General features: G+C 48.1%; 1 protein-coding gene across 3 annotated transcripts in view; it reads right to left on the bottom strand.

The window, feature by feature from the left end:
* Window positions 1-374: 374 nt before the first annotated feature.
* LOC106569018 (kinesin-like protein KIF26B) overlaps window positions 375-26,332 on the bottom strand; it is a 204,937-nt gene continuing 178,979 nt past the window's right edge. For all 3 annotated transcript variants that reach the window (XM_045714734.1, XM_045714735.1, XM_045714742.1), the window contains 8 exons: window positions 20,450-20,621; window positions 19,287-20,170; window positions 18,954-19,086; window positions 18,523-18,778; window positions 15,790-18,357; window positions 7,605-7,804; window positions 4,528-4,678; window positions 375-2,884 (listed from right to left, as the gene is read on the bottom strand). In XM_045714734.1, coding sequence (XP_045570690.1) covers window positions 2,736-2,884; window positions 4,528-4,678; window positions 7,605-7,804; window positions 15,790-18,357; window positions 18,523-18,778; window positions 18,954-19,086; window positions 19,287-20,170; window positions 20,450-20,621 — 4,513 coding nt within the window. In that variant the 3' untranslated portion in view covers window positions 375-2,735. The remainder of the gene's footprint in view (window positions 2,885-4,527; window positions 4,679-7,604; window positions 7,805-15,789; window positions 18,358-18,522; window positions 18,779-18,953; window positions 19,087-19,286; window positions 20,171-20,449; window positions 20,622-26,332) is intronic.

The following is a 26,332-nucleotide window of genomic DNA, read 5'->3' as shown; positions in this document are numbered from 1 at the left end:
CACTGTCTATTCAACAAGTTACCACCGGCTAAATCTATAACGTTTAAAGGCCTTTTTTACTCTGTTCCATCTGACTTCGTCTCGGGCCTAACACCCGTGCCAATATATCTTCCAGACACCGGCTTCTATGGCATTATCACTTAAATAAACGCCTTTCAAAACCCCCAAGGACACTGTACATAATACAATAGGATGATGATAAGATGATGAAGAAGAAGCATTTGTGTCTTAAAGTTATTTTAGGAAACAGGCTGTATGCATATAGTTATACAAACATTTAGATCTGAAATGGTCTCAAGCACCATATATATATATATATATATATATATATATATATATATATATATATATATATATATATATATATATATATATATATATTTACAAAATACTACCAAAGTGAATGCACCATGACAGTGGCACCAAGCAGAGTGAATGCACCATGACAGTGGCACCAAGCAGAGTGAATGCACCATGACAGTGGCACCAAGCAGAGTGAATGCACCATGACAGTGGCACCAAGCAGAGTGAATGCACCATGACAGTGGCACCAAGCAGAGTGAATGGGAGGTTTTCCTCTACGCTCAGATTTCCATTTGTGTTTACACAGGCAGTCCAATTATTATTATTATTATTTTTTTACCTAATTGGTCTTTTGACCTATCGGTTTCAGCTCTGAAAAAGATCTGATGTGATTGGTCAAATGACCAATTAGTGTAAAACAGATCAGAATCAGGCTGCTTGTGTAAATGCTGCCTTAGACCTATAGAATACTGTAGGACAGCTTCACTTTAACCCATTAATCACATTGTTACACCCATTCCCTCAGTGGTAGTTATTATGTTTCCCTATTGGTACTATTTTCTTCTAGCATTTTCTCCTCCATCCATCTCTCCTCCCTTCTAGCTGATGTCTCTCTGTACCTCTTGATCATCTTTACACCTTGACCAAACCAGCTCTGCGCGTGCCAACGTGTGCAGGTTGATTTTGTCTGTCCCCACCAGACGAGATCAGGACACGCAGGTTAATTAAAATACCAAAATCAACTGTGAACCAACTATATTAATGGAAACACTGCTGTTGCTAGCTAATTTGTCCTGGGAGATAAACATCGGGTTGTTATTTTAACTGAATTGCATATGGTCCATTTTTTTCCCTGGATCTTTGTCGAATTGTGTGTTTCTCTACTCTGACGATTAATTCCCAGATAAAAGGGGAAACCTTGTTAGTTTTTAGTTAGTTATCTTTGATGAATCTCTCCTCTCATCTTTCAATCACCCACATGGGTTAGTATGCTTGTGAAAACCAATGAGTAGAAGAGAGAGGCGGAACCTGAATCGTTTCCAGCTTCTCAAATTGAGCCAAGTTCTATTTTAGCAGCTGGATAAGCAGACGCTCGTTCACGTGCAGTTTGGATGAAATTATAAGAATAACATATGTGTAACCGTAACCTTAGCAAGCAGTTGCTTATCAACAGCTAGTTTGTTGATAGTATGACATGATAGTAGAGCATCTACAGATGCTATCCAAACTATCCAATTAAAGTGTGACCATTTATTTTGCAACACTCACGAACGCAGTGTGGACGATCTAGTCAGGGTGTTAGTGGGAGGGGGGATTGGTGTATGGTAGGCCTGAACCCACAACTGAATACTTCGGGTGCCAAAACCATAGCCCGAGTGGTGACAAGGAAATCAATGGTCCATAAGAGAAACCATGTTTTGGCTTAGCATTTCACCACCACTATTCACATTGTCTGTCCTTACAGATGTAGGATCTTAATTTGATCACCCTGTTGCAAGAGAACTTTCCTGCAATGCAGGACATTTTAAACTTGTAGTGTATTTGTGGTTTAAAAAGGCTTCTGAAGTTTGTAATTTATACTTAGAAATGTCAGACTTGTTTTTCCCTTACGAAAAATGTAATCAACCCCTACAAAAATGTATGTTAATTTTAATCCACATAATAATTCACATTTCCTGTGGCTGCAGGATTATTTTCCTGCTGTAGAAAACTGTCTCAAATGAAGATCCTACACCTGTATATAGCATCCCCTAAAGCACTTTGTGTGGTCCCACTTTCTTCAGAGAATAAAAAGACGTATAAAAAAGGAACACGTAACAGTTGATATGTTGCATCATAACTAGTGTAGAACTATATAAGTACAAACCACTGAGAACAGCTAGGTAGGGAGAGGAAACAGAGTCAAACTTTTTTCAGATTATTTACACTTTTCAGATCTATCATTATTTTCAGCTAGCACCGTTTGTACACAAATACAGGAGAAATGTTTCAGATTTCGAAGTGTTCGCAAGGCACTTGTCTCTCTCACACATGGTTGGTTTTCTTTCCTTTCTGTCATTCTTTTCTCTTTGTTTCCCTACGTGACTAATAGCCGTCCGTCAGCCAGGCCTTATTCAAAGCAAGCAAAACTTTATTTACAAACTCCAACAACTCCTCTGTAAAAGTGATGTTCCTGTCCGGTGGGAGATATACTCCTTCTTTAAAACACTCTCCTCCTCCTCCTCCTTTTCTTCCTCCTCCTCTTCTCCCTCTCTCGCTCCCTTGCCCGCTGCTTAAAAAAATATTCCTCTTTAGACTCCGTCTGCCTCTGCACCTCCTCAGGGAAATCCCTCCCTCTGCTCCATCCCTCTCTCTTCCTGCTGTGTTGTCTCCACTTCCCATGAGTCCTAAGAGTCCTAGAGGAGGTGTGGTCCGCCTGTCCGGTCTTTGTTCTACCTGCGTCGGCAGGTGACGTCGAAGCAGGTGACCATCATGAGGTGAGCCTTGCAGAAGTTGACCCTGGTCTCCAGTCTGTCTGTCATCACCTCTAGAGCCTCCAGGTACTCCAGAGAGTCCACCTCAAACGTCTGCTGCAGGTCAACTATGGAGATGGGACAGAGAGACAGACATTATGTTACAGCCATGCTACAGGGACAGAGAGACTGAAATATGTTACAACCAGGGGCAGAGACAGGGACAGAGACACTGAAATATGTTACAACCAGGGACAGAGAGACTGAAATATGTTACAACCAGGGACAGAGAGACTGAAATATGTTACAACCAGGGACAGAGACAGGGACAGAGAGACTGAAATATGTTACAACCAGGGACAGAGAGACTGAAATATGTTACAACCAGGGACAGAGAGACTGAAATATGTTACAACCAGGGACAGAGAGACTGAAATATGTTATAACCAGGGACAGAGACAGGGACAGAGAGACTGAAATATGTTACAACCAGGGACAGAGACAGAGAGACTGAAATATGTTACAACCAGGGACAGAGACAGGGACAGAGAGACTGAAATATGTTACAACCAGGGACAGAGACAGGGACAGAGAGACTGAAATATGTTACAACCAGGGGCAGAGACAGGGACAGAGAGACTGAAATATGTTACAACCAGGGACAGAGACAGAGAGACTGAAATATGTTACAACCAGGGACAGGGACAGTGACAGAGAGACTGAAATATGTTACAACCAGGGGCAGAGACAGGGACAGAGACACTGAAATATGTTACAACCAGGGACAGAGACAGGGACAGACAGACTGAAATATGTTACAACCAGGGACAGAGACAGGGACAGAGGCACTGAAATATGTTACAACCAGGGACAGAGACAGGGACAGACAGACTGAAATATGTTACAACCAGGGACAGAAAGACTGAAATATGTTACAACCAGGGACAGAGAGACTGAAATATGTTACAACCAGGGACAGAGACAGGGACAGAGAGACTGAAATATGTTACAACCAGGGACAGAGAGACTGAAATATGTTACAACCAGGGACAGAGAGACTGAAATATGTTACAACCAGGGACAGAGAGACTGAAATATGTTATAACCAGGGACAGAGACAGGGACAGAGAGACTGAAATATGTTACAACCAGGGACAGAGACAGGGACAGAGAGACTGAAATACGTTACAACCAGGGACAGAGACAGAGAGACTGAAATATGTTACAACCAGGGACAGAGACAGGGACAGAGAGACTGAAATATGTTACAACCAGGGACAGAGACAGGGACAGAGAGACTGAAATATGTTACAACCAGGGGCAGAGACAGGGACAGAGAGACTGAAATATGTTACAACCAGGGACAGAGAGACTGAAATATGTTACAACCAGGGACAGGGACAGTGACAGAGAGACTGAAATATGTTACAACCAGGGACAGAGACAGAGAGACTGAAATATGTTACAACCAGGGACAGAGACAGGGACAGAGAGACTGAAATATGTTACAACCAGGGACAGAGACAGGGAGACTGAAATATGTTACAACCAGGGACAGAGACAGAGAGACTGAAATATGTTACAACCAGGGACAGAGACAGGCCATATCATTACAATAGGTAGAATACACATTTCTAGAAGAGATGTTCTACAGTGGGGGGACAGGGGGACACACAGGTGTTAATGATAGGTGTAGCAGGTAGAGAAACACTGAGCTCTCTAACATTTATCAGAAGGATTACTGTAGGTGTCAAGGCTATGACACACTTACATTCAGTGGTCCATTTCTCTGGCTCCAGCATCAGGTGCTGCTTGGTCTGCTCCAGCTCTTTCTTCAGCCAGTCGTACTTGGCCCGGACCTCGGAGATCCGCTGCTGCCTGTTTTCCAAGATCTTCAGCTTAGCACTGAAATAAACCACCTCCTGATGGAGAGGCAGGGAAGAGAGGGGGATGGAGGGAGGGAGAGGTGGGAAGAGAGAGGTGGGGGGGGAGAGAGAGAGGGGATGGAGGGAGGGAGAGGTGGGAAGAGAGAGGTGGGGGGAGAGAGAGAGGGGGATGGAGGGAGGGAGAGGTGGGAAGAGAGCGGTGGGGGGAGAGAGAGAGGGGGTGGAGGGAGGGAGAGGTGGGAAGAGAGAGAGGGGGATACAAAGAAATGACGGGAGGGAGAGGTGGGAAGAGAGAGGTGGGGGAGAGAGAGGGGGATACAAAGAAATGAGGGGAAGGAGAGGTGGGAAGAGAGAGGTGGGGGGAGAGAGAGAGGGGGATACAAAGAAATGAGGGGAGGGAGAGGTGGGAAGAGAGAGAAAGAGAGAGAGAGGTGGGGAGAGAGAGGAGGATACAAAGAAATGAGGGGAGGGAAAGGTGGGGGGAGAGAGAGAGGGATACAAATAAATTAGGGGAGGGAGAGGGGAGAGAGAGAGAAAGAGGTGGGGGAGAGAGAGAGAGATAAATAGAGAGAGAGGTGGGGAGAGAGAGCGAGAGAGAGAGAGGTGGGGAGAGAGAGATGGAGAGAGAGAGAGGTGGGGAGAGAGAGAGGTGGGGAGAGAGAGAGGTGGGGAGAGAGAGAGCGAGAGAGAGGTTGGGAGAGAGAGAGAGAAAGATGTGGGGAGAGAGAGAGAAAGAGGTGGGGAGAGAGAGAGAGAGAGAGAGAGAGAGAGAGAGAGAGTGGGGGGAGAGAGAGAGAGAGAGAGAGAGAGAGGTGGGAGAGAGAGAGAGAGAGAGAGAGAGAGAGAGAGAGAGGTGGGGAGAGAGAGAGAGAGAGAGAGAGAGAGAGAGAGAGAGAGAGAGAGAGAGAGAGAGAGAGAGGGAGAGAGAGAGAGGTAGGGAGAGAGAGAGAGAGAGAGGGAGTTGGTGGATCAGGACTTCAGCCAGACTGTAGGTCTGGGAAGCTACTCATTAGACAGAGAACAGAGAGAGTTATGAGGTGAGGAGTACCATGTTGGCCAGGTATAGTACTGGAAATGCCAAGTACATAAGTCACTCCTTAAAACAATAACTCTTAAATATACTACTAGGAAACTAACAGCATTAAGAGGGTTATGTTGTTCAACTTCATGTGTTTGGAACTAAATGTCCTGGTTACATTTTCTCTTCCAATATTTAGCAGATTTTCGTTCCCTCCACTACCATCTCTCACCATCCCTCTCTCCCTCCCTCCCTCCCTCCCTCCCTGCCCTCCACCTCTCTATCTTTCACCCTAATCCCTTTCTCTCTCCCTCTCCTCCACCACTCTCTCACCATCCTTCATCTCCCTCCACCTAATCTCATTCCCAGATGCTTCTGCACAAATGCGCAAAGAGTCTGGTGGACCAACCCGTTAAACTTGGCCTTCATTAGCCATTGAATACAGAGAGGGAATTTCCCGAAAACCAATAGAATTGGCTTAATCGGTTGAATCTACCAACCAATCATGTCCCACCTTCCTCCCTAACCCTCCCCTGTACGCTAGCACACCACAAGCACAGAGCCATGCCTCGCACTCGTGTGATTCGCTAAAATGAAATGACAAATAATTTACTCAGTAGGTCACTCCCATATAATTCTATGGTCACTCCCACTACGACCAATTCAGTGGTTGATATCCCAGGCTTTATATGCTCTATAGCCTGGGGACGAGGTTACCCCTCCGTCCTTTCCTCTCTATCACCTTGTGTCCTCTCTCACTCCTCCACCTCTCTCTCCCGACCTCTCCTCCACCTCTCTCTCCCTCCCTCTCCTCCACCTCTCTCTCTCTCCCTCTCCTCTCCCTCTCACCCTCTCCTCCACCTCTCCCTCCCTCTCCTCCACCTCTCCCTCCCTCTCCTCCACCTCTCCCTCCCTCTCCTCCACCTCTCTCTCCCTCTCCTCCACCTCTCTCTCCCTCTCCTCCACCTCTCTCTCCCTCCCTCTCCTCCACCTCCCTCTCCCTCTCCTCCACCTCCCTCTCCCTCTCCTCCACCTCTCTCTCCCTCTCCTCCACCTCTCTCTCCCTCCTCCCTCCCTCCCTCTCCTCCACCTCTCTCTCCCTCCCTCCCTCTCCTCCACCTCCCTCTCTCCCTCTCCTCCACCTCTCTCTCGCTCCCTCTCCTCCACCTCTCTCTCCCTCCCTCTCCTCCACCTCCCTCTCCCCCCTCTCCTCCACCTCCCTCTCTCCTCCACCTCCCTCTCTCCCTCTCCTCCCTCTCTCCCTCTCCTCCACCTCCCTCTCCTCCACCTCCCTCTCCTCCACCTCTCTCTCCCTCTCCTCCACCTCTCCCTCCCTCTCTCCCCCACCTCTCTCCCTCTCTCCCCCTCTCCCTCTCTCCATCTCCTCCACCTCTCTCTCCCTCTCCTCCACCTCTCTCTCTCCCTCTCCTCCACCTCTCTCTCTCCCTCTCCTCCACCTCTCTCTCTCTCCCTCTCCTCCACCTCGCTCTCTCTCCCTCTCCTCCACCTCGCTCTCTCTCCCTCTCCTCCACCTCTCTCTCTCTCCCTCTCCTCCACCTCTCTCTCCCTCTCCTCCACCTCTCTCCCCCTCCACCTCTCTCCCCCTCCTCCACCTCTCTCCCCCTCTCCTCCACCTCTCTCTCCACCTCTCTCCCTCTTCTCCACCTCTCCCTCCATCTCTCTCTCCATCTCCATCTCTCTCCCTCCACCTCTTCCATCTCCATCTCACTCCATCTCCCTCCCTCTCCCTCATCTCTCTCCATCTCCCTCCATCTCCATCTCTCTCTCTCCATCTCCCTCCATCTCCCACCATCTCCCTCCATCTCTCCCACCATCTCCCTCCATCTCTCCCACCATCTCTCTCTCTCCATCTCCCTCCATCTCTCCCTCCCTCCATCTCTCCCACCATCTCCCTCTCCCTCCATCTCTCTCTCCATCTCTCACCTTGTTGCCTTTCTCTCTCCTCTGCATGCGCTCCACGTCGTCTATCTCGTAGACCTTTATTTCGAAAGGTTCTGAGGTTCCCCTGGGGGCGGGGCGTAGCGGCCCGTCTACCCAGCGTACACCTGGGCTGATGGCAGGCTTCCTGACCGGAGAGGACGAGTCCGGGGTCAGGCTGGGAATCAGACGACGACGCTGGGTACCTGGACACACACACACACAAGAAGCATTCATCAGAACTTGTAGATTTGAGTAGATTTCGTCTCTTATCACCAACAGGACACATCTCTACATTGTGACTGGGTCAGAACACCAGCATACTGACAGCATACTGGCAACTACACTAATCCAGTACTCATCATGAGTTCCAGAGGGAGAGCCGGGAGGAGAGGGGAGTTGAGAGCAGAGGAGAGGAGAGAACAAAATGAATGGTTCTGAGCGAAGATGGGGAGAGCAGAAGAGAGGAGAGAGAACAGTAGAGAAGAAAAGAGAGAGGAGTAGACAAGAGGAGAAAAGAGAAAGAGGGGGAGAGAGGAGTAGACAAGAGGAGGAAAGAGAAAGAGAGGAGAGAGAGAGAGAGAGAGAGAGAGAGAGAGAGAGAGAGAGAGAGTAGTGGACAAGAGGAGAAAGGAGAAAGAGAGGGGGAGAGAGGAGTAGACAAGAGGAGAAAAGAGAAAGAGGGGGAGAGAGAGGAGTAGACAAGAGAAGAAGAGAGAAAGAGAGGGGGAGAGAGAGAGTAGACAAGAGGAGAAAAGAGAAAGAGAGGGGGAGAGAGAGGAGTAGACAAGAGGAGAAAAGAGAAAGAGGGGGAGAGAGAAACAGAGAAAGAGTGGGGAGAGGAGTAGACAAGAGGAGAAAAGAGAAAGAGAGGGGGAGAGAGAGGAGTAGACAAGAGGAGAAAAGAGAAAGAGGGGGAGAGAGAAACAGAGAAAGAGTGGGGAGAGGAGTAGACAAGAGGAGAAAAGAGAAAGAGAGGGGGAGAGAGAGGAGTAGACAAGAGGAGAAAAGAGAAAGAGGGGGAGAGAGAGTAGACAAGAGGAGAAAAGAGAAAGAGAGGGGGAGAGAGAGGAGTAGACAAGAGGAGAAAAGAGAAAGAGGGGGAGAGAGAGTAGACAAGAGGAGAACAGAGAAAGAGGGGGAGAGAGAGGAGTAGACAAGAGGAGAACAGAGAAAGAGAGGGGGAGAGAGAGGAGTAGACAAGAGGAGAACAGAGAAAGAGGGGAGAGAGAGGAGTGCATTTTGTCAGTCCCTCTTATCCGACCACTGTGCTGGAATGTACATGTCTCACAGGTTATAGAAAGGTCAGACAGATCTGCCCTGACTCACCACGAGTCACCCATTTGTACCTTATTACTGTCTACTGCAGCAGGGCACAATGGAGAGAGAGAAAGAGAAACACCAAATAATACATGCAAAGCAGAACCACCTAAAAGGAAGTGATTCCCAAACCTTCCATAACAAAGACATCACCTACAGAGAAATTAACCTGGAGAAGAGCCGGTCCTCTTCAAGCTGGTCCTGGGGCTTTGTACACAAACAGACCCACAGAACCCCGGGACAGCAACACAATTAGACCCAACCAAATCATGAGAAAACATAAAGATAATTACTTGACACATTGGAGAAAAAAAAAGTAAACTGAGCAAACTAGAATGCTATTTGGCCCTAAACAGAGAGTACACAGTGGCAGAATACCTGACTACTATGACTGAACCAAAATTAAGGAAATCTTTGACTATGTACAGACTCAGTGAGCATAGCTTTGCTATTGAGAAACGCTGCCACATGTAGACCTGGCTCTCAAGAGAAGACAGGCTATGTGCACACTGCCCACAAAATGAGGTGGAAACTGAGCTACACTTCCTAACCTCCTGCCAAATGTATGACCATATTTGAGACACATATTTCCCTCAGATTACACAGACCTACAACGAATTCCAAAATAAATCTCATATTGATAAACTCCCATATATATTAGGTGAAATACCACAGTGTGCATTCACAGCAGCAAGATGTGTGACCTGTTGCCACAAGAAAAGGTCAACCAGTGAAGAACAAACACCATAATAAATACAACCCATATTTACAGTGCATTCAGAAAGTATTCAGCCCCCTTTTCCACATGTTGTTACGTTACAGCCTTATTCTAAAATGGATTACATTTATTTACACACAACACCCCATAATGACAAAGCCAAAACAGGTTTTTACAATTTTGGTACATAAGTATTCAGACCCTTTGCTATGAGACTTGAAACTGAGCTCAGGTGCATCCTGTTTCCATTAATATTCCATGAGATGTTTCTAAAACTTGACTGGAGTCCACCTGTGGTAAATTCAATTGATTGGACATGATTTGGAAAGGCACACACCATTGAATGTCCCCAAGACTCTTCCTAGAGCTGGCCGCCCAGTCAGGGAGGTGACCAAGAACCCGATGGTCACTCTGACAGAGGTCCAGAGTTCCTCTGTGGAGATGGGAGAACCTTCCAGAAGGACAACCATATCTTCAGCACTCCACCAATCAGGCCTTTATGGTAGAGTGGCCAGACGGAAGCCACTCCTCAGTAAAATGCACGACAGTCCACTTGGAGTTTGTCAAAAGCCACCTAATGGACTCTCAGACCATGAGAAACAAAATTCTCTAGTCTGATGAAACCAAGATTGAACTCTTTGGCCTGAATGCCAAGCGTCACGTCTGGAGGAAACCTGGCACCTACGGTGAAGCATGGTGGTGGCAGTATCATGCTGTGGAGATGCTTTCAGCGGGAGACTAGTCAGGATTGAGAGAAAGATGAACAGAGCAAAGTATAGAAAGATCCTTGATGAAAACCTGCTACAGAGCACTCAGGATCTCAGACTGGGGCGAATGTTCACCTTCCAACAGGACAACAACCCTAAGCACAAAGCCAAGCCAACGCACGAGTGGCTTCGGGACAAGTCTCTGAATGTCCTTGAGTGGCCCAGTCAGAGCCCAGACTTGAACCTGATTGAACATCTCTGGAGAGACCTGAAAATAGCTGTGCAGCGACACTCCCCATCCAACCTGACAGAGCTTGAGAGGATCTGCAGAGAAGAATGGAAGAAACTCCCCAAATACAGGTGTGCCAAGCTTGTAGCGTCATACCCAAGAAGACTCGAGGCTGTAATCGCTGCCAAAGGTGCTTCAACAAAGTACTGAGTAAAGGGTCTGAATACTTATGTAAATGTGATTTCTTTTTTTTTATCAGTTTGCAAAAATGTAAAAAAAAAAAAACTGTTTTTGCGTTGTCATTATGGGGTTTTGTGTGTAGATTGATGAAGAAAAAAACGATTTAATCAAATTTAGAAAAAAACTAACATAACAAAATGTGGAAAAAGTCAAGGGGTCTGAATACTTTGCAGTGTATGTTTTTTATTTTCTCCTTTTGTACTTTAACTATTTGCACATTGTTACAATACTGTATGTAGCCATAATATGATAATATGATTTGTTGGTATTTTATATTAGGTGTTGCGATAGCAGCAGCTACTCTTCCTGGGGTCCACAATGAACATGAAACATGACATAATACAGAAATTAATAGAACAGCTCAAGGACAGAACTACATACATTTTTAAAAAGGCACATGTAGCCTACATATCAATACATACACACAAACTATCTAGGTCAAATAGGGGAGAGGTGTTGTGTCGTGAGGTGTTGCTTTATCTGTTTTTTAAAACCAATATGAGAACCGAGTTCCATGCAATAATGGCTCTATATAATACTGTTTCTCCTCAACGCTTAGCCAAGAGAGACTGGCATGCACAGTACTTATATCAGCCCTCTGATTACAATGAAGAGCAAGACGTGCCACTCTGTTCTGGGCCAGCTGCAGCTTAACTAGGTCTTTCTTCGCAGCATTCGACCACACGAATGGACAATAATCAAGATAAGACTAAATTAGAGCCTGCAGGACTTGCTTTTTTGGAGTGTGGCGTCAATTATATGGCTGAAAAGCAATAACACATACACTACCGTTCAAAAAGTTTGGGGTCGCTTAGAAATGTCCTTGTTTTTTAAATAAAAGCACATTTTTTGTCCATTAAAATAACATCAAATTGATCGGAAACACAGTGTAGACATTGTTAATGTTGTAAATGACTATTGTAGCTGGAAATGGCTGATTTTGAATGGAATATCTACATAGGCGTACAGAGGCGCATTATCAGCAACCATCACTCCTGTGTTCCAATGGCACGATGTGTTAGCTAATCCAAGTTTATCATTTTAAAAGGCTAATTGATCACTAGAAAACCCTTTTGCAATTATTTTAGCGCAGCTGAAAACTGCTATGCTAATTAAAGAATCAATAAAACTGGCCTTCTTTAGACTAGTTGAGTATCTGGAACATCAACATTTGTGGGTTTGATTACAGGCTCAAAATGGCCAGAAACAAAGACCTTTCTTCTGAAACTCATCAGTCTATTCTTGTTCTGAGAAATGAAGGCTATTCCATGCGAGAAATTGCCAAGAAACTGAAGATCTCGTACAACGCTGTGTACTACTCCCTTCACAGAACAGCGCAAACTGGCTCTAACCAGAATAGAAAGAGGAATGGGAGGCCCGGTGCACAACTGAGCAAGAGGACAAGTACATTAGAGTGTCTAGTTTGAGAAACAGACACCTCACAAGTCCTCAACTGGCAGCTTCATTAAATAGTACCCACAAAACACCAGTCTCAACATCAACAGTGAAGAGGCGACTCCGGGATGCTGGCCTTCTAGGCAGAGTTGCAAAGAAAAAGCCATATCTCAGACTGGCCAATAAAAATAAAAGATTAAGATGGGCAAAAGAAGACAGACACTGGATAGAGGAACTCTGCCTAGAAGGCCAGCATCCTGGAGTCGCCTCTTCACTGTTGACGTTGAGACTGGTGTTTTGCGGGTACTACTAATGAAGCAGCCAGTTGAGAAGTTGTGAGGCGTGTGTTTTTCATCTGATTCGATGAAAGATGGAGTTGAATGTCTTTCCCCACTAATTTTATTTACTACAACGTTTTTTCCATCATTCTTTATATCATTGATCTTGGCTTCATAATACAGTTTCTTCTTCTTTTTGTTGAGTTTAGTCACATAATCTCTCAATTTGCAGTAAGTCAACCAGTCAGATGTGCAGCCAGACTTATTAGCCACAACCTTTAGTCCCATCTCTTTCAACCATGCAGTTGTTCAATTCCTCATCAATCCATGGAGCCTTAACAGTTCTAACAGTCAGTTTCTTAACAGGTGTTAAGAAATTGAAAATGTTCATCAATAATTGGAAGAAACAATTTATTAAATTCAGTGCAGCGTCTGGATGATCCTTATTAATGACATCAGACCAACAAATATTTGTAACATCATCCACGTAAGAGTCACAGAAAAATATTTTGTTTGATCTCTTATATAACATTTTAGGCCCAGCTTTTGGAACTTTGGCTTTCCTGGATATAGCCACTATATTGTGATCACTGCATCCAATGGGTACGGATACAGCTTTAGAACAAAGTTCTACAGTGTTAGTAAAAATGTGATCAATACATGTGGATGATCTTGTTCCTGTAGTGTTTGTAAACACCCTGGTAGGTTGCTTAAAAACCTGAACCAGATTACAGGCACTGGTTACAGTGAGAAGCTTCCTCTTGAGCAGACAGATTGATGAAAACCAGTCAATATTCAGTTCCCCAAGAAAGTAGACCTCTCTGTTTACATCACATACACTATCAAGCATTTCACACATATTATTTAGATACTGACTGTTAGCACATGGTGGCCTATAGCAACACCCCAAAAGAAAAGGCTTTAGATGAGCCAAGTGAACCTGCAACCACAACACTTCAATAACACTTGACATAACATCTTCTATAAGCATTACAGGGATATGGCTCTGAATATATACAGCAACACCTCCCCCATAAGCATTTCTGTCTCTTCTATAGATGTTATATCCTTGTATTGCTACTGCTGTATTCATTTGGCTAACATACATTTTATCTGATGTTAGCAAGTTATTGATTTCATGAACCTTATTTATAAGGTTACATATATTAATATGGGCCATTTTCAGCCCTTTCCTGGGTAGCTTATCAGAGATAGACATAATATGCAAAAGAGCAAACAAACAAAAAACACATTCAGCAGTCCATTAATGAATTGTTGTGTATATGTGTGTGTGGGTGCACTGCAGGGTTGAAGCTACAAACCCATAGGCTTGGCTCTCTCATCCCTTCCAGGCTTCTGGGAGGGAGGGTAGACAATGAGCCTGTCATAGCAGATGTAAACAATGTCCCCACGCTCTCTGGCAACTTTCATGGCTGGGATCAGTTCTTTCATCTTCTGGTGCACATCTTCAGGATAGTCCTGGTTGAAGAAGATATTCATTCCTCTCAAGTTCTTGGTTCTTTCCAGAACAGCTACCATGTCCTTGAACCTCAGGAACTTGACCACTATGGGCCTGGGCCTGTCACCTGGGCCGGTGGTGGGTCTTCCAGTTCTGTGGGCGCGCTCTACCTCAATCTTCCTGTGGTCGATCTTCAACTTCTCCGAGATCATTTCCCTCACCTGAGACTCAGTCCAGGTCTCATGTGGAGATTCTGCAATTCCGTCCACAACCATGTTGTTCCGCCTTGCTTGTTCCTCGAGATAATTAGATTTCTCTGTCATTGTTATCATGGATTCAGATACAGAACTGATGTTCTCTCTCAATAACTTACAGATTGCTGTCATCTTGCTGTTTTCCTATTTAAACTCATCGAGCTGACCCTGGGAGAACTGAAAACTGTTCTTCAGGTCCTGGACCTCTCTGGTCAGGTTGTCCATTCTTTTATTAGTTGACTCCACCAGTATTTGGTCAAAACACTTGAAGCTATTTTCTTGTTGTTGTAACAACTGCTTATATAACCATTTTTGTTCATTTAAAAGATTCTTCACCTGTGATAGAGAGACACCACTGTCCTCAACGGTACTCCCACCGGCTTTGGTCTTTGTCATGGTAGCAACATAGGTTATGCTGTTACTCCTCGCAGCTCCAGACAGGGTAGGTCGCAGGGAAGATTAAAAACAACAACAAACAGCAGGGATCTAGACTACCATAAACCCAGGACAATCCGCGGTCCCAGCCACAATGGCTAACCACGTCGCAGGCTGCGTTCAAGCCCTCAAGAAAACCCTGCTAGCTTGAAAGGCAGCTCGCTAGCAGCTAGGCTAGATGCTACGATAAATAGCTCCTCAGACACGGCTTTGGTCAGCAGGATCACTGGACAGAGAGTAGCAGTCCCAGCAACTGATGCAACTGCGTCGCGGGATCCAAACTCAAAAGTTAGCTACTAAGAAACTTTTCAAAACACTTTGAAAAGAACAAACTTTCCAAAACAACAAACTGAGCCCTTCCTCGTTCCGCGTTTGAAATGTCTTTATTCCTTTGGAACTTTGTGATGTTTACTGTTAATTTTTATTATTGTAGGGGATGTCAAGGGGGCCTACCCTAGAAGGGGAGGAGGGTAAGGGAGGGGAGGAAGGGAGAAGTAGAGGAAGGGAGAGGCAGAGGAAGGGAGAAGTAGAGGAAGGAAGAGGCAGAGGAAGGGAGAAGTAGAGGAAGGGAGAGGCAGAGGAAGGGAGAGAGAGGACGGGAGAGAGAGGATGGGAGAGAGGAAGGAAGGGAGAGGGGGGAAGGAGGAAGGAAGGGAGAGGGAGGAAGGGAGAGAGAGGAAGGGAGAGAGAGAGAAGGAGAGGGAGGAAGGAAGAGAAAGGGAGGAAGGAAGGGGGAGAAAGGAGAGGGAGGAAGGAAGAGGGTACATTGGTTTCCTGGGTCCACCCACCATGGAACCTTGCCGTCTGTCTGCCCAAAAAGACCACTCTCACTACCAACCTCTCAGGAGAGAGGGAGGGATGAGGTGATGAAGAGAGGTGAAACTGAATATTGTTATTTTTTTCTATTCAAGACAGAGTATGCACTGGAGGTTGAGTATGTGAATGCTAGCTATGTTACTAGGGTTAGTGTTAGTTTAACCATTTGTTGAACATCTATGAACCATCTGTAATGGGACTGACCAAATAAAGTGTTAACCGTTAAATGAAGTAAAAAATACATTTTCAGTGGTGTATATAAATGGAACAGGAAAAACCAAAGGAAAGGAAGCCCTATGAGCAGAAGATAGAACTGGGAAGCAGTATTAAAGGAGCTGACCTGTGCTGCTGTTCTTCTTCTTGTTGTTCTTGAGGCTGCGGCGGCTGCTGCTGGTGGCTGAGCTGTGTTCGCTCAGAGAGTCCTGGGCAGAGGAGGTGCTTCCTGTGGCCTCGCTGTCCCTCAACATGCTCTCGTAGCCACTGCTGCCCCCACTGTGGTAGAACAGAGCCGTCTTCCCCATGGCCGGGGGCAGCTCCCCACTCAGAACACTGCTGTTGTCACTGGCATGACCGCTGCTGCAGCGATGCGGCCGCCTGGGCGCTGTGATCTTACTGTAGGGAGACGGGAGGGTGTGGACTACCAAGGGTCTCTCCTCTCCCTGTGCCCCGACACCACCTCCACCCCCTCCAGCACCCCTCTCCTCCCCAGCCTCGGAGCCTCCTCCTCGGTTGTGACCAGCGGATCGAGAGCCTCCGCTGCCCTGGAGCAGCTCGGAGATGCGTCCGTTGACAGCTCTCAGAGGCAGCTTCGCGGCCAGGCCTCCCCCTCGGTTGCGACTCAGAGACTGGGTGGACCAGGAGCCAGAGCTGGGTGCCTGGTTCTGTCCCTGACACTGGGTGGAGGTCTGACCCTGGGGCTTGCCGTTGGGAGGCAGACTGGAGCTGCGGTTGACAGACTGGGGCAGAGACTTGGTGGAGAAGCTGAGTGTCTTGGTGCTGGAGGCCGACAGGCTCCGGGTCTTAGGGCTGGCCATCAGGAGCTTGCTGACCGCTGAGATCTTGGACTGGCTCGACTTGGGTGACTGGGGAGCGCTGCCAGGGCTGTTACCGGAACCGTTTCCTTTAGGGGAGGAGGATGACAATGAGCTGCCACGGGTGAGGCTGCGTCCGGTACGGGGCATGGTGCAGTCCCCCCTCCCCCCTCCGGCTGCCACCTTCCAGCCCAGGGAGCTGAAGGCCTCCCCCCTCTCCAAAGAGAGGCAGTCGTAGTGGGGGCCATGAGAGCTGTGACCTCCATGGGACCGACCCAGAGAGTTGGTTCTGTTAGCCAGTTGCTCTAGTTTAGCACTGAATAACCTGCTGCTCTCCACATTGCACCCCTTCTGTTTCCCTCCACCTCCTCCAAGCACACCCAGGTCCTCCGGGGTACTCCTCAAGAAGGAGAGGCCATGGCTGGCTGCGTGCATGGGGCTGAGGGGGCCTCCTGCCCTGTTCTTCTGGTCCAGACTGGACTTGCGTACTGGTGGCAGCGGTGGGATACCTTTCTGGCGGGAAAATAGGCCATGTTTCCCGGAATACCCCCTTCGGTCCAGGGTCGCCCTGGGACTACAGGGGGTGGAGGAGGTGACCCCCAGGCCTCGGTACTCCCCCCCTCCTCCGTTAGCGTCGTAGCGGATTGGGTCCTCATCCAGGCCGTCGTGGCGGTTGAGCCGGTGCCAGCCACGGGGCAGACTGGCAGTGCGCAGGATGTCGGCAGAGTAGACAGGAGTCACCAGACACTCCCCAGAACTGACCAGCACCATCTCAGAGCCGTCCACTACCCTCTTACAGGAGTCTGGAGAGGAGATGGCCTCCCCGCTGCTGGAGCTGTGACGGTCCCCTCCATAGCCACTGTCCACCCTGCTGGCCCTATCGCCCTGGGGCCAGGCCTGGCTGCTCTTAGCTGGGTCTGTCTTGACTGGTGGATCCACCACCCACTTCTCTGGCTTCACCTCACACACCAGCTCCTTGGGCCTCACGTCCACCCCGTCTCTCTTCATCCAGGGGTCATCGAAGCGGAGCTCGCTGGACATGGAGGCCAGGACCAGGGCAGTCTTGGCTGGGTCCTTGGGCAGCAGGTGAGTCTTGGTAATGGAGGAGAGTATGACCATGGGTTTGACGGCCACACAGGGGTGGACTGTAATGTTGGTCTTGAAGGGGAGGAAGTTGCTGGAGGCCCCCAGGGTCTGCATGTCGGAGAGGGAGATGGTGGTCTTACCCAGGGAGGGAGGCAGTCTCTTCAGCCTCTCTTTAGTCTCTCTCCCTTTTACATCTCCAGACAATGCTACTTCACTCTCAGGAGTCGTCCTTCCTCCATAACCCAGGCATGCCTCGTCCTGCTCCTTTGCCCCACAGAGGGGGACCTGTGTGGGGTCTGGTTCGGCCAGAGCCTCCCCGTGTCCATGGGACTGGCTGAAGCTGTGCAGAGACTGATCTCCGTCGCTAACAACACTCAGGTCACTTAGCCACGATGAGATGGATGACCGTCGGCTAGGCACCGCCGCCATCGCCTCTCCTTCCACATGAAGCTTTGCCATGCTGACCTCCGCCATGGCGATCACTCCGGCGACGGAGGCGGTTGTCATGGGGATCACCCCGGTGGACGTAGCAACGACAGTAGTGTTGTTTCCATAGCGCTCCAGGTCCTCGCTGATGCTGCTGTTGATGGAGATAGGGCGGGACCCCGAGTCCATGGCAGTGACGGAACAGTCGCTGCTGAAGCTAATGATGCTGCTGGGACGGCCGCCACTCTCCAGCAGGCCCCGGACCTCCAGCCCCTCCTTACACCCCAGGGTGAACACCAGCTCGTCTTCCCCCAGAGAGCTAGGGTCGGCTGGGATGGAGGAGTGGTTGGGGGCTGGAGCTTGGGCTATGGGAGGTAGTCGAGAGATGGGAAGAAGCAAGAGGGGAACAGACAAGGAAAGGAGAGCAGGGAAAAAGAGAGAAAATGTAAGGAAACCAGTATCCAACGTGAAAACCTTCTTCAAAAAACTATTGTATCAGTCACAGTAACAGAATGAAGAGTAGGACTTACTATCCCTGCGTCCATCCAGAGGAATCTGAGGAACATTCTCATCACACAGCGTCTCAGCTGACCCCAGGCTAGCAGACGAGGAGTTGGTTCGTTTGAGGACCCAGGGACTCATCCCCGCGGGGGAGGTTCTGGACAGGGACACCGGCTGGGACTCTGTAGAGGACCTCCCACTGTCTGCAGCCAGGCTGTCTGCAGTAGACAGACTCTGGCAGGACAAAGGGGGCGTTCCCGGCATCACACCCTTCTGGGTGTAGACCTGGATAATAATCATTATCATATATTGGATTATGTAGCTCTTTTCAATGACCCAAAGATGCTTTATAGTGATGCAGTACATTTTCATGGAATTGCAGTTTATGAGTTAAAACTCAACACAATAATTGTATAAATACAACCAAAGACAGTAGAGGTGTCAAAGCCAGATAGTGTACCTTGCAGCGCTGTGAGGGTGAGGAGGGAGGTCTGTAGTCAGAGGTCTTGGAAAGAGATGCGATGCCCAGCCGAGGAGAGCCCAGGGGGCGGGGCTTACCATCACTGCTACTGCCCGCGCTCAGAGACTCACGACTGTCAATCCAATAAAAAGGAATAGAAATATAAAAAAATTGTAGATATTAAGAACAAACATACATACAAATTATAAATCAGTTGATAAAACTATACAAACTAATGTAGGTTTTGTGTTGTGTTTCGTGTGGATCCCAGAGAGTAGCTGTTGCAGTGTAACAGCTAATGGGGATCCAAACAAACAAACAAATAGTTCTTACCTGTCATGGAGGCTGGCACTCTTGGCCCTCTGTAGAGGGTTGGTGTTGGTATGTCCTGCTCCACTGCTACCCGTCACACTGCAGCTGCCGGTCAGGCTCAGACTCTCTATCATGGTCTGGGCCAGTTCTGCCTCCTCCACCACCTCCCTGATCTCCTGGAGCTGCTGGTCGTTGGACATCCTCCTGAGGGGCTCTACTTCCTCCACCACCCCTCCTTTACGCCCCGTCTCAGACCCTGGGGGAACCAGGGTGTCGGGCTTAGCCCCCCTGTTAGCTGGCACCTCCTCGAAGGGGAACTTTGCCACCTCCTCGCTCCCGTCGATACACTCCAGACGCTCCTGCAGCTCAGCGAAGGTGTTGCACTTCAGGCACTCCGCCCCTTCCTCTGGCACGGGGGGCAGGGGATGACCCAGGGGCTGGAGGAGAGGGAGTGGGGGCTGGAGGAGGGGGAGCGGGGGCTGGTTGAGGGCGTTGAGGGGCTCGGTCGGCAGGGTAGTGGGCTGGGTGTGTGTCTGTGGAGGGACAAGCTGAGCCTGGGGCTTGGGGAGTACTGTCTGCTGCTGCTGCAGAGGTGGCATAGTCGGCACGACGCCAGACTCGGCTTTGCTCTTCAGTAAAACAGGGATGATGGGGACGAACTCTGGCGGGCCCTCATTGTCGGTCAGCTCGCGGTCCGAGATGGCACCCCCATTGGGGCCCACATAGATGACAGTGTCACAGGACTGCTCGCTGCTGGAGTAGTTGTCTGGGTCGCTGGAGAGGTGCAGCAGAGGCAGGTCTGAGTCTGCAGAGCTACGGGAGTGGAACGGTCTCAGGTGAGTGGGGCGACGCATACGCCCCTCCTCACACGAACTCTCACCCCCTGACGAACTGGATGTGTATTGCTGAAAGAGAGAGGGGGATGTGAAAATGGATGAGAAAAACAAACATTTGTTTAAATAAACCAATTAGAATCTACATTTAATTGATCTATCATTGTAATACTGTCATCAAGTTACATTAATACTGAAAGTAAACTTCTTTACTGAAATATCAATATGGACATATAGAAAAAAGAACTGAAAAAGAACTGAAATGTACTAGCAATGTAATGTACTGGTTGTTTGAATGTATGATTGATTGACTGATTGAATGACTGATTGATTAATTAATCATGTATGTACCATGCTGACTTTGGTCTTCTTCTTCTTCATGCGGAGGAGGCGCGAGGCGATCTGGATCGTGGAGAGCGTGTCAGAGAAGTTGCTAGGCGACGAGGAGATGTGAGCGATCATGGTAGTCCGGCAGTTCATGTTGCCCAGCGACTCTCTCAGTAGCATGGACAGCTTACTGTCCCTGGAACACACACACGTTACATCACGCACACACACAAACACAGGCATAAGTACACGTACAGAACGTAAAGGCACACACACGGGAGCTTTCCCAATGCCTCACTAAGAAGGGCACTGATTGGTAGATGGGTAAAAATTTAAAAAAGCAGACATTGAATATCCTTTTGAGCATGAAGAAGTTATTACGTTCCACTTCGGATGGTGTATCAATACACTCAGTCACTACAAAGATACAGGTGTCCTTCCTAACTCAGTTGCCGGAGAGGAAGGAAACCGCTCAGAGATTTCACCATGAGGCCAACGGTGACTTTAAAACAGTTACAGACTTTAATGGCTGTGATAGGAGAAAACTGAGGATGGATCAACAACATTGTAGTTACTCCACAATACTAATCTAAGTGAACGAGTGAAAAGAAGCAAGCCTGTACAGAATACAAATATTCCAAAACATACATCCTGTTTGCAACAAGGCACTAAAGAAATATTGTGAAAAATGTGGCAAAGCAATTTACTTAAGTGTTATGTTTGGGGCAAATCCAAAACAACACATTACTGAGTACTACTCTCCATATTTTCAAGCATAGTGGTGGCTGCATCATGTTAAGGGTATGCTTGTAATCATTAAGGACTGGGGAGTTTTTCAGGATAAAAAATAAACGTAATGGAGCTAAGCACAGGCAAAATCCTAGAGGAAAACCTAGTTCACTGGGAGATAAATTCACCCTTCTGCAGGGCAATAACTTAAAACACAAGGCCAAATCTACACTGGAGTTGCTTACCAAGAAGACAGTGAATGTTCTTGAGTGGCTGAGTTAAATCTGCTTGAAAATCTATGGCAAGACCTGAAATGGTTGTCCAGCAATGATCAACAACCAATTTGACAGAACCTGAAGAATTTTGAACGAATAATGGGCAAATGTTGCACAATCCAGGTGTGGAAATCTCTTAGAGACTTACCCAGAAAGACTCACAGTTGTAGTCACTGCCAAAGGTGCTTCTACAAAGCATTGACTAACGGGTGTGAATCCTTATTTACCTTTTACTTTTTTTACTTCCCCAATTTCATGATATCAAATTGGTAGTTACAGTCTTGTCCCATCGCTGCAACTCCCGTATGGACTCCGGAGATGCGAAGGTTGAGAGCCATGCCTCCGAAACCCAACCCATAAGCCGCACTGCTTCTTGACACAATGCTCGCTTAACCCGGAAGCCAGGTGCACCAATGTGTCGGAGGAAGCACCGTACACCTGGCAACCGTGTCAGCGAGCACGCGCCCGGCCCGCCACAGGAGTCTCTAGAGAGCGATGGGACAAGGAAATCTCGGCCTGCCAACACCCTCCCATAACCTGGACAACGCTGGGCCAATTGTGCGCTGCCTCATGGGTCTCCCGGTCACGGCCTGCTAAGACACAGCCCGGGATCGAACCCGGATCTGTAATGGCGCCTCAAGCACTGCGATGCTGGGTCTTAGACCGCTGCAGTACTCGGGAGGCCCAGGGGTGTGAATACTTATGTAAATTTCACATTTCTGCATTTCATTTTCAATACATTTGTAAACATTTGAAAAAATGTTTTCATTTTCTCATTATGGGGTATTGTGTGTAGATGGTGGAGAGGAAAATTATAAATTTAATCAATTTTGAATTCAGGCTGTAACAACAAAATGTGGAAAAGGTCAAGGGATATGAACACTTTCTGAAGGCACTGTAGCTACTTTTTTGAGGATAAATGTACTTACTATGAGTGTGATATGGATGTCCCACCAGGCTATCTTAAGATGACCTCCAGATCTGAGCATTAGCTTCAGTGAATCTCCCTGGCTGGAGCAGATGGGACAGGAGCTGCACGTAGGACTGTGTCTATGTAACGCTCTCCCTGTCCTGTGTTTGTTATAGGGTTAATTGTCTGTGTGTGTGTGTGTGTAATGTGTATACACGTGTTAACTTCTGTACGCTGTTTGGGACCCTCAGGGCTGAACGGAGCTCAGGTTCCTCTGTGGCTCAATACCTCATGCTGCTGTCCTCCTTTTATAAAAACACACCCCCAGCCAGCTCCCATCCCCACCACACACACACACACACACACACACACACACACACACACACACACACACACACACACACACACACACACACACACACACACACACACACACACACACACCTATCCCATCCTTTTTTCTCAGATATCTCCCTCTTTTCATCTCAACTATCCTCCATATCCTCCTCTCCTCATTCTCTCTTTTCTTGTACATTATGTCTTCTTTCTGTCCTTCTCTGTAGCTAGGTATCCATCCAATTGGCGACAGATGTCAATATTCTCAAATCTGCAGAAATAAAATATGCACATTTTCCCACCAGAGATGTGTTTCCATTAAATTGACTTGTTGCAGATAATCTGTGTATGATGACGTAGTGAACATAAACATTCCTTGTGCGGTTAAATTCCCATGTAGTGAATAAAAAATACAAGTTAAATGGGTTTCCATTGCATTTTCAACTCTACTGATGCTTTTCTCACAGAAAATGTTGCGTTACATATGCGCCCACTGGCCTGGGCTCCACTGGCCTGGGCTCCACTGGCCTGGGCTCCACTGGCCTGGGCTCCACTGGCCTGGGCTCCACTGGCCTGGGCTCCACTAGCCTGGGCTCCACTAGCCTGGGCTCCAAGCGACAGCTGGCAGATACAGTGCAGGTATAGTCTACTACATGATGAGACTGCTATGGACAAAAGAGCCAGATTCTTTTTATTTGTCAAATGGCAGCCAATCATCATGTCATCAGAATAAGACCCTGGATATTTATTGGAAAGGAGCATCAAGCTCATCACCGTGCACTTTCACCACCCTGTGAAGTTCATCATAACTTATGATGTAGCCTAATAAACTGCATGCTTTCCAGAGTCATAGTGGGAGGACCACACACCATGTCATCGCGTGACTCCAAGTTTACTTCAGTATGATGATTATTATAGAAATATTTGAAAGCATTACCACCGCCATTTCTTGCATTAATACATTTTACCGACACATAAAGATCCCACCTTTTTTAGCGTATTTTGTTTTGTCAACATTTTTCATCTGACATTTACTCGCATAAAACGGTTGGATGGAAACCTGGTTACTGCCCCAGTTTTCTCTCTCCTTCTCTCGCTCTCTCTTTCTCCCACTCTCTCTTTTTCCCACTCTCTCTCTCCTTCTCTCGCTCTCTCTTTCTTCCACTCGCTCTCTCCTTCTCTCGCTCTCTCTTTCTCCCACTCTCTCTCTCCTTCTCTCGCTCTCTCTCTCCTTCTCTCGCTCTCTCTCTCCTTCTCTCGCTCTCTCTTTCTCCCACTCTCTCTCTCCTTCTCTCGCTCTCTCTTTCTCCCACTCGCTCTCTCCTTCTCTCGCTCTCTCTTTCTCCCACTCTCTCTCCTTCTCTCGCTCTCTCTTTCTTCCACTCTCTCTCCTTCTCTCGTTCTCTCTTTCTCCCACTCTCTCTCCTCTCTCTCTCTCCCACCCTCTCTCTCGCTGTTTCTCCCACCCTCTCTCCCGCTGTTTCTCCCACCCTCTCCCTCTCTCTCTCTCTCCCACCCTCTCTCTCGCTGTTTCTTCCACCCTCTCGCTCTCTCTCTCTCCCACCCTCTCTCTCGCTGTTTCTCCCACCCTCTCTCTCGCTGTTTCTCCCACCCTCTCCCTCTCTCTCTCTCCCACCCTCTCTCTCGCTGTTTCTCCCTCCCTCTCTCTCTCTCCCACCCTCTCTCTCGCTGTTTCTCCCACCCTCTCCCTCTCTCTCTCTCACTGTTTCTTCGACCCTCTCGCTCTCTCTCTCTCCCACCCTCTCTCTCGCTGTTTCTCCCACCCTCTCTCTCGCTGTTTCTCCCACCCTCTCCCTCTCTCCCACCCTCTCTCTTGCTGTTTCTCCCACCCTCTCTCTCGCTGTTTCTCCCACCCTCTCTCTCGCTGTTTCTCCCACCCTCTCTCTCGCTGTTTCTCCCACCCTCTCCCTCGCTGTTTCTCCCACCCTCTCCCTCTCTCTCTCTCCCACCCTCTCTCTCACTGTTTCTCCCACCCTCTCCATCGCTCTCTCTTTCTCTCTCTGCCTTTCTCTGCCTCTGTGAGTCATGTCATTAGTCTTCATCACATAAGCGTTGATGATTTTATCTTCCTCGTCTGACATTTCAATCATCTCTTAATTGATCTCATGAAGGAGGGTAGAAAAGAAAGAAAGAGGAAAAAAGATTGGAGCTGCGAGTGTTTAAGTCTAATTATATTAAGCATAAAATCAGTGATTCGTGCAGAACAGGTTTTATATTAATTTATGGTGCATTCCAGTAACTTACATTACACTCCCTGCAAATGGCCCCAAACTATAATTATATATATATATATATATAAAAAAAAAAAAAAAGAGAAAGAGAAAGAGAGAGAGAGAGAGAGAGAGAGAGAGAGAGAGAGAGAGAGAGAGAGAGAGAGAGAGAGAGAGAGAGAGAGCGAGAATGAATGAGAGAGAGAGAGCACATTCCTACTCATGCATGAATATGTGTGTATATGAGTGTATGCGTCCGTGTGTGTAATGTTTACAGTTCCGGCTTAAAGCGGTGGGGTGCTTTGCAATGTAAATGCTGAGTTTGTGAATAAATTTGAGCGCTGAGCTATCTGCCCTGGAGGAGGGATGGAGGGAGAGGAGGAGAGTCTGCATATTCCCGGAAAACATTTAAATATGTACACCACTGTTTCACAGCCTTTCTCCCCTGCTTTATTTTCACTGCTTTCCTCCTTGCGCTCTTCTCTGCCTCTCTCTTTCCTTCAAACTCTCTCTCCTCTTTCACATCAGTCCACCCTCTCATGGTCTCTCTCCCTCTCTTCATGAAAAAACTCAACTAAAAACCTCTTTAAAGCATCCTCAAGTAAATGAATATGAAGCAGCATCTGTTATTGGGCATTAAATCAACCCCACAGCAACCTACGCTTCTCCCTCCTTCTCCCTCCTCCTCCCCCTCTCCTTCTCCTCCCTCGCCTTCTCCTCCCTCTCCTTCTCCCCCCTCGCCTTCTCCCTCGCCTTCTCCTTCTCCCTCCTCTCCTTCTCCTTCTCCCCCTCTCCTTCTCCTTCTCCCCCCTCTCCTTCTCCCCCTCTCCTTCTCCTTCTCCCCCTCTCCTTCTCCTTCTCCCTCCTCTCCTTCTCCCTCCTCTCCTTCTCCTTCTGCCCCCTCTCCTTCTCCTTCTCCCTCCTCTCCTTCTCCCTCCTCTCCTTCTCCTTCTCCCCCTCTCCTTCTCCTTCTCCCCCTCTCCTTCTCCTTCTCCCTCCTCTCCTTCTCCCCCTCTCCTTCTCCTTCTCCCTCCTCTCCTTCTCCCTCCTTCTCCTTCTCCCCCTCTCCTTCTCCTTCTCCCTCCTCTCCTTCTCCCCCTCTCCTTCTCCTTCTCCCCCCTCTCCTTCTCCCTCCTCTCCTTCTCCTTCTCCCCCCTCTCCTTCTCCTTCTCCCTCCTCTCCTTCTCCTTCTCCCCCCTCTCCTTCTCCCTCCTCTCCTTCTCCTTCTCCCTCCTCTCCTTCTCCCTCCTCTCCTTCTCCCCCCTCTCCTTCTCCTTCTCCCTCCTCTCCTTCTCCCCCTCTCCTTCTCCTTCTCCCTCCTCTCCTTCTCCCCCCTCTCCTTCTCCTTCTCCCTCCTCTCCTTCTCCCTCCTCTCCTTCTCCCCCTCTCCTTCTCCCCCCTCTCCTTCTCCCTCGCCTTCTCCCCC

This window comes from Salmo salar, chromosome ssa01 (assembly GCF_905237065.1).
Source record: "Salmo salar chromosome ssa01, Ssal_v3.1, whole genome shotgun sequence".
Classification (NCBI taxonomy): domain Eukaryota; kingdom Metazoa; phylum Chordata; class Actinopteri; order Salmoniformes; family Salmonidae; genus Salmo; species Salmo salar.
This window is presented reverse-complemented; position numbering and strand designations above follow the sequence as displayed.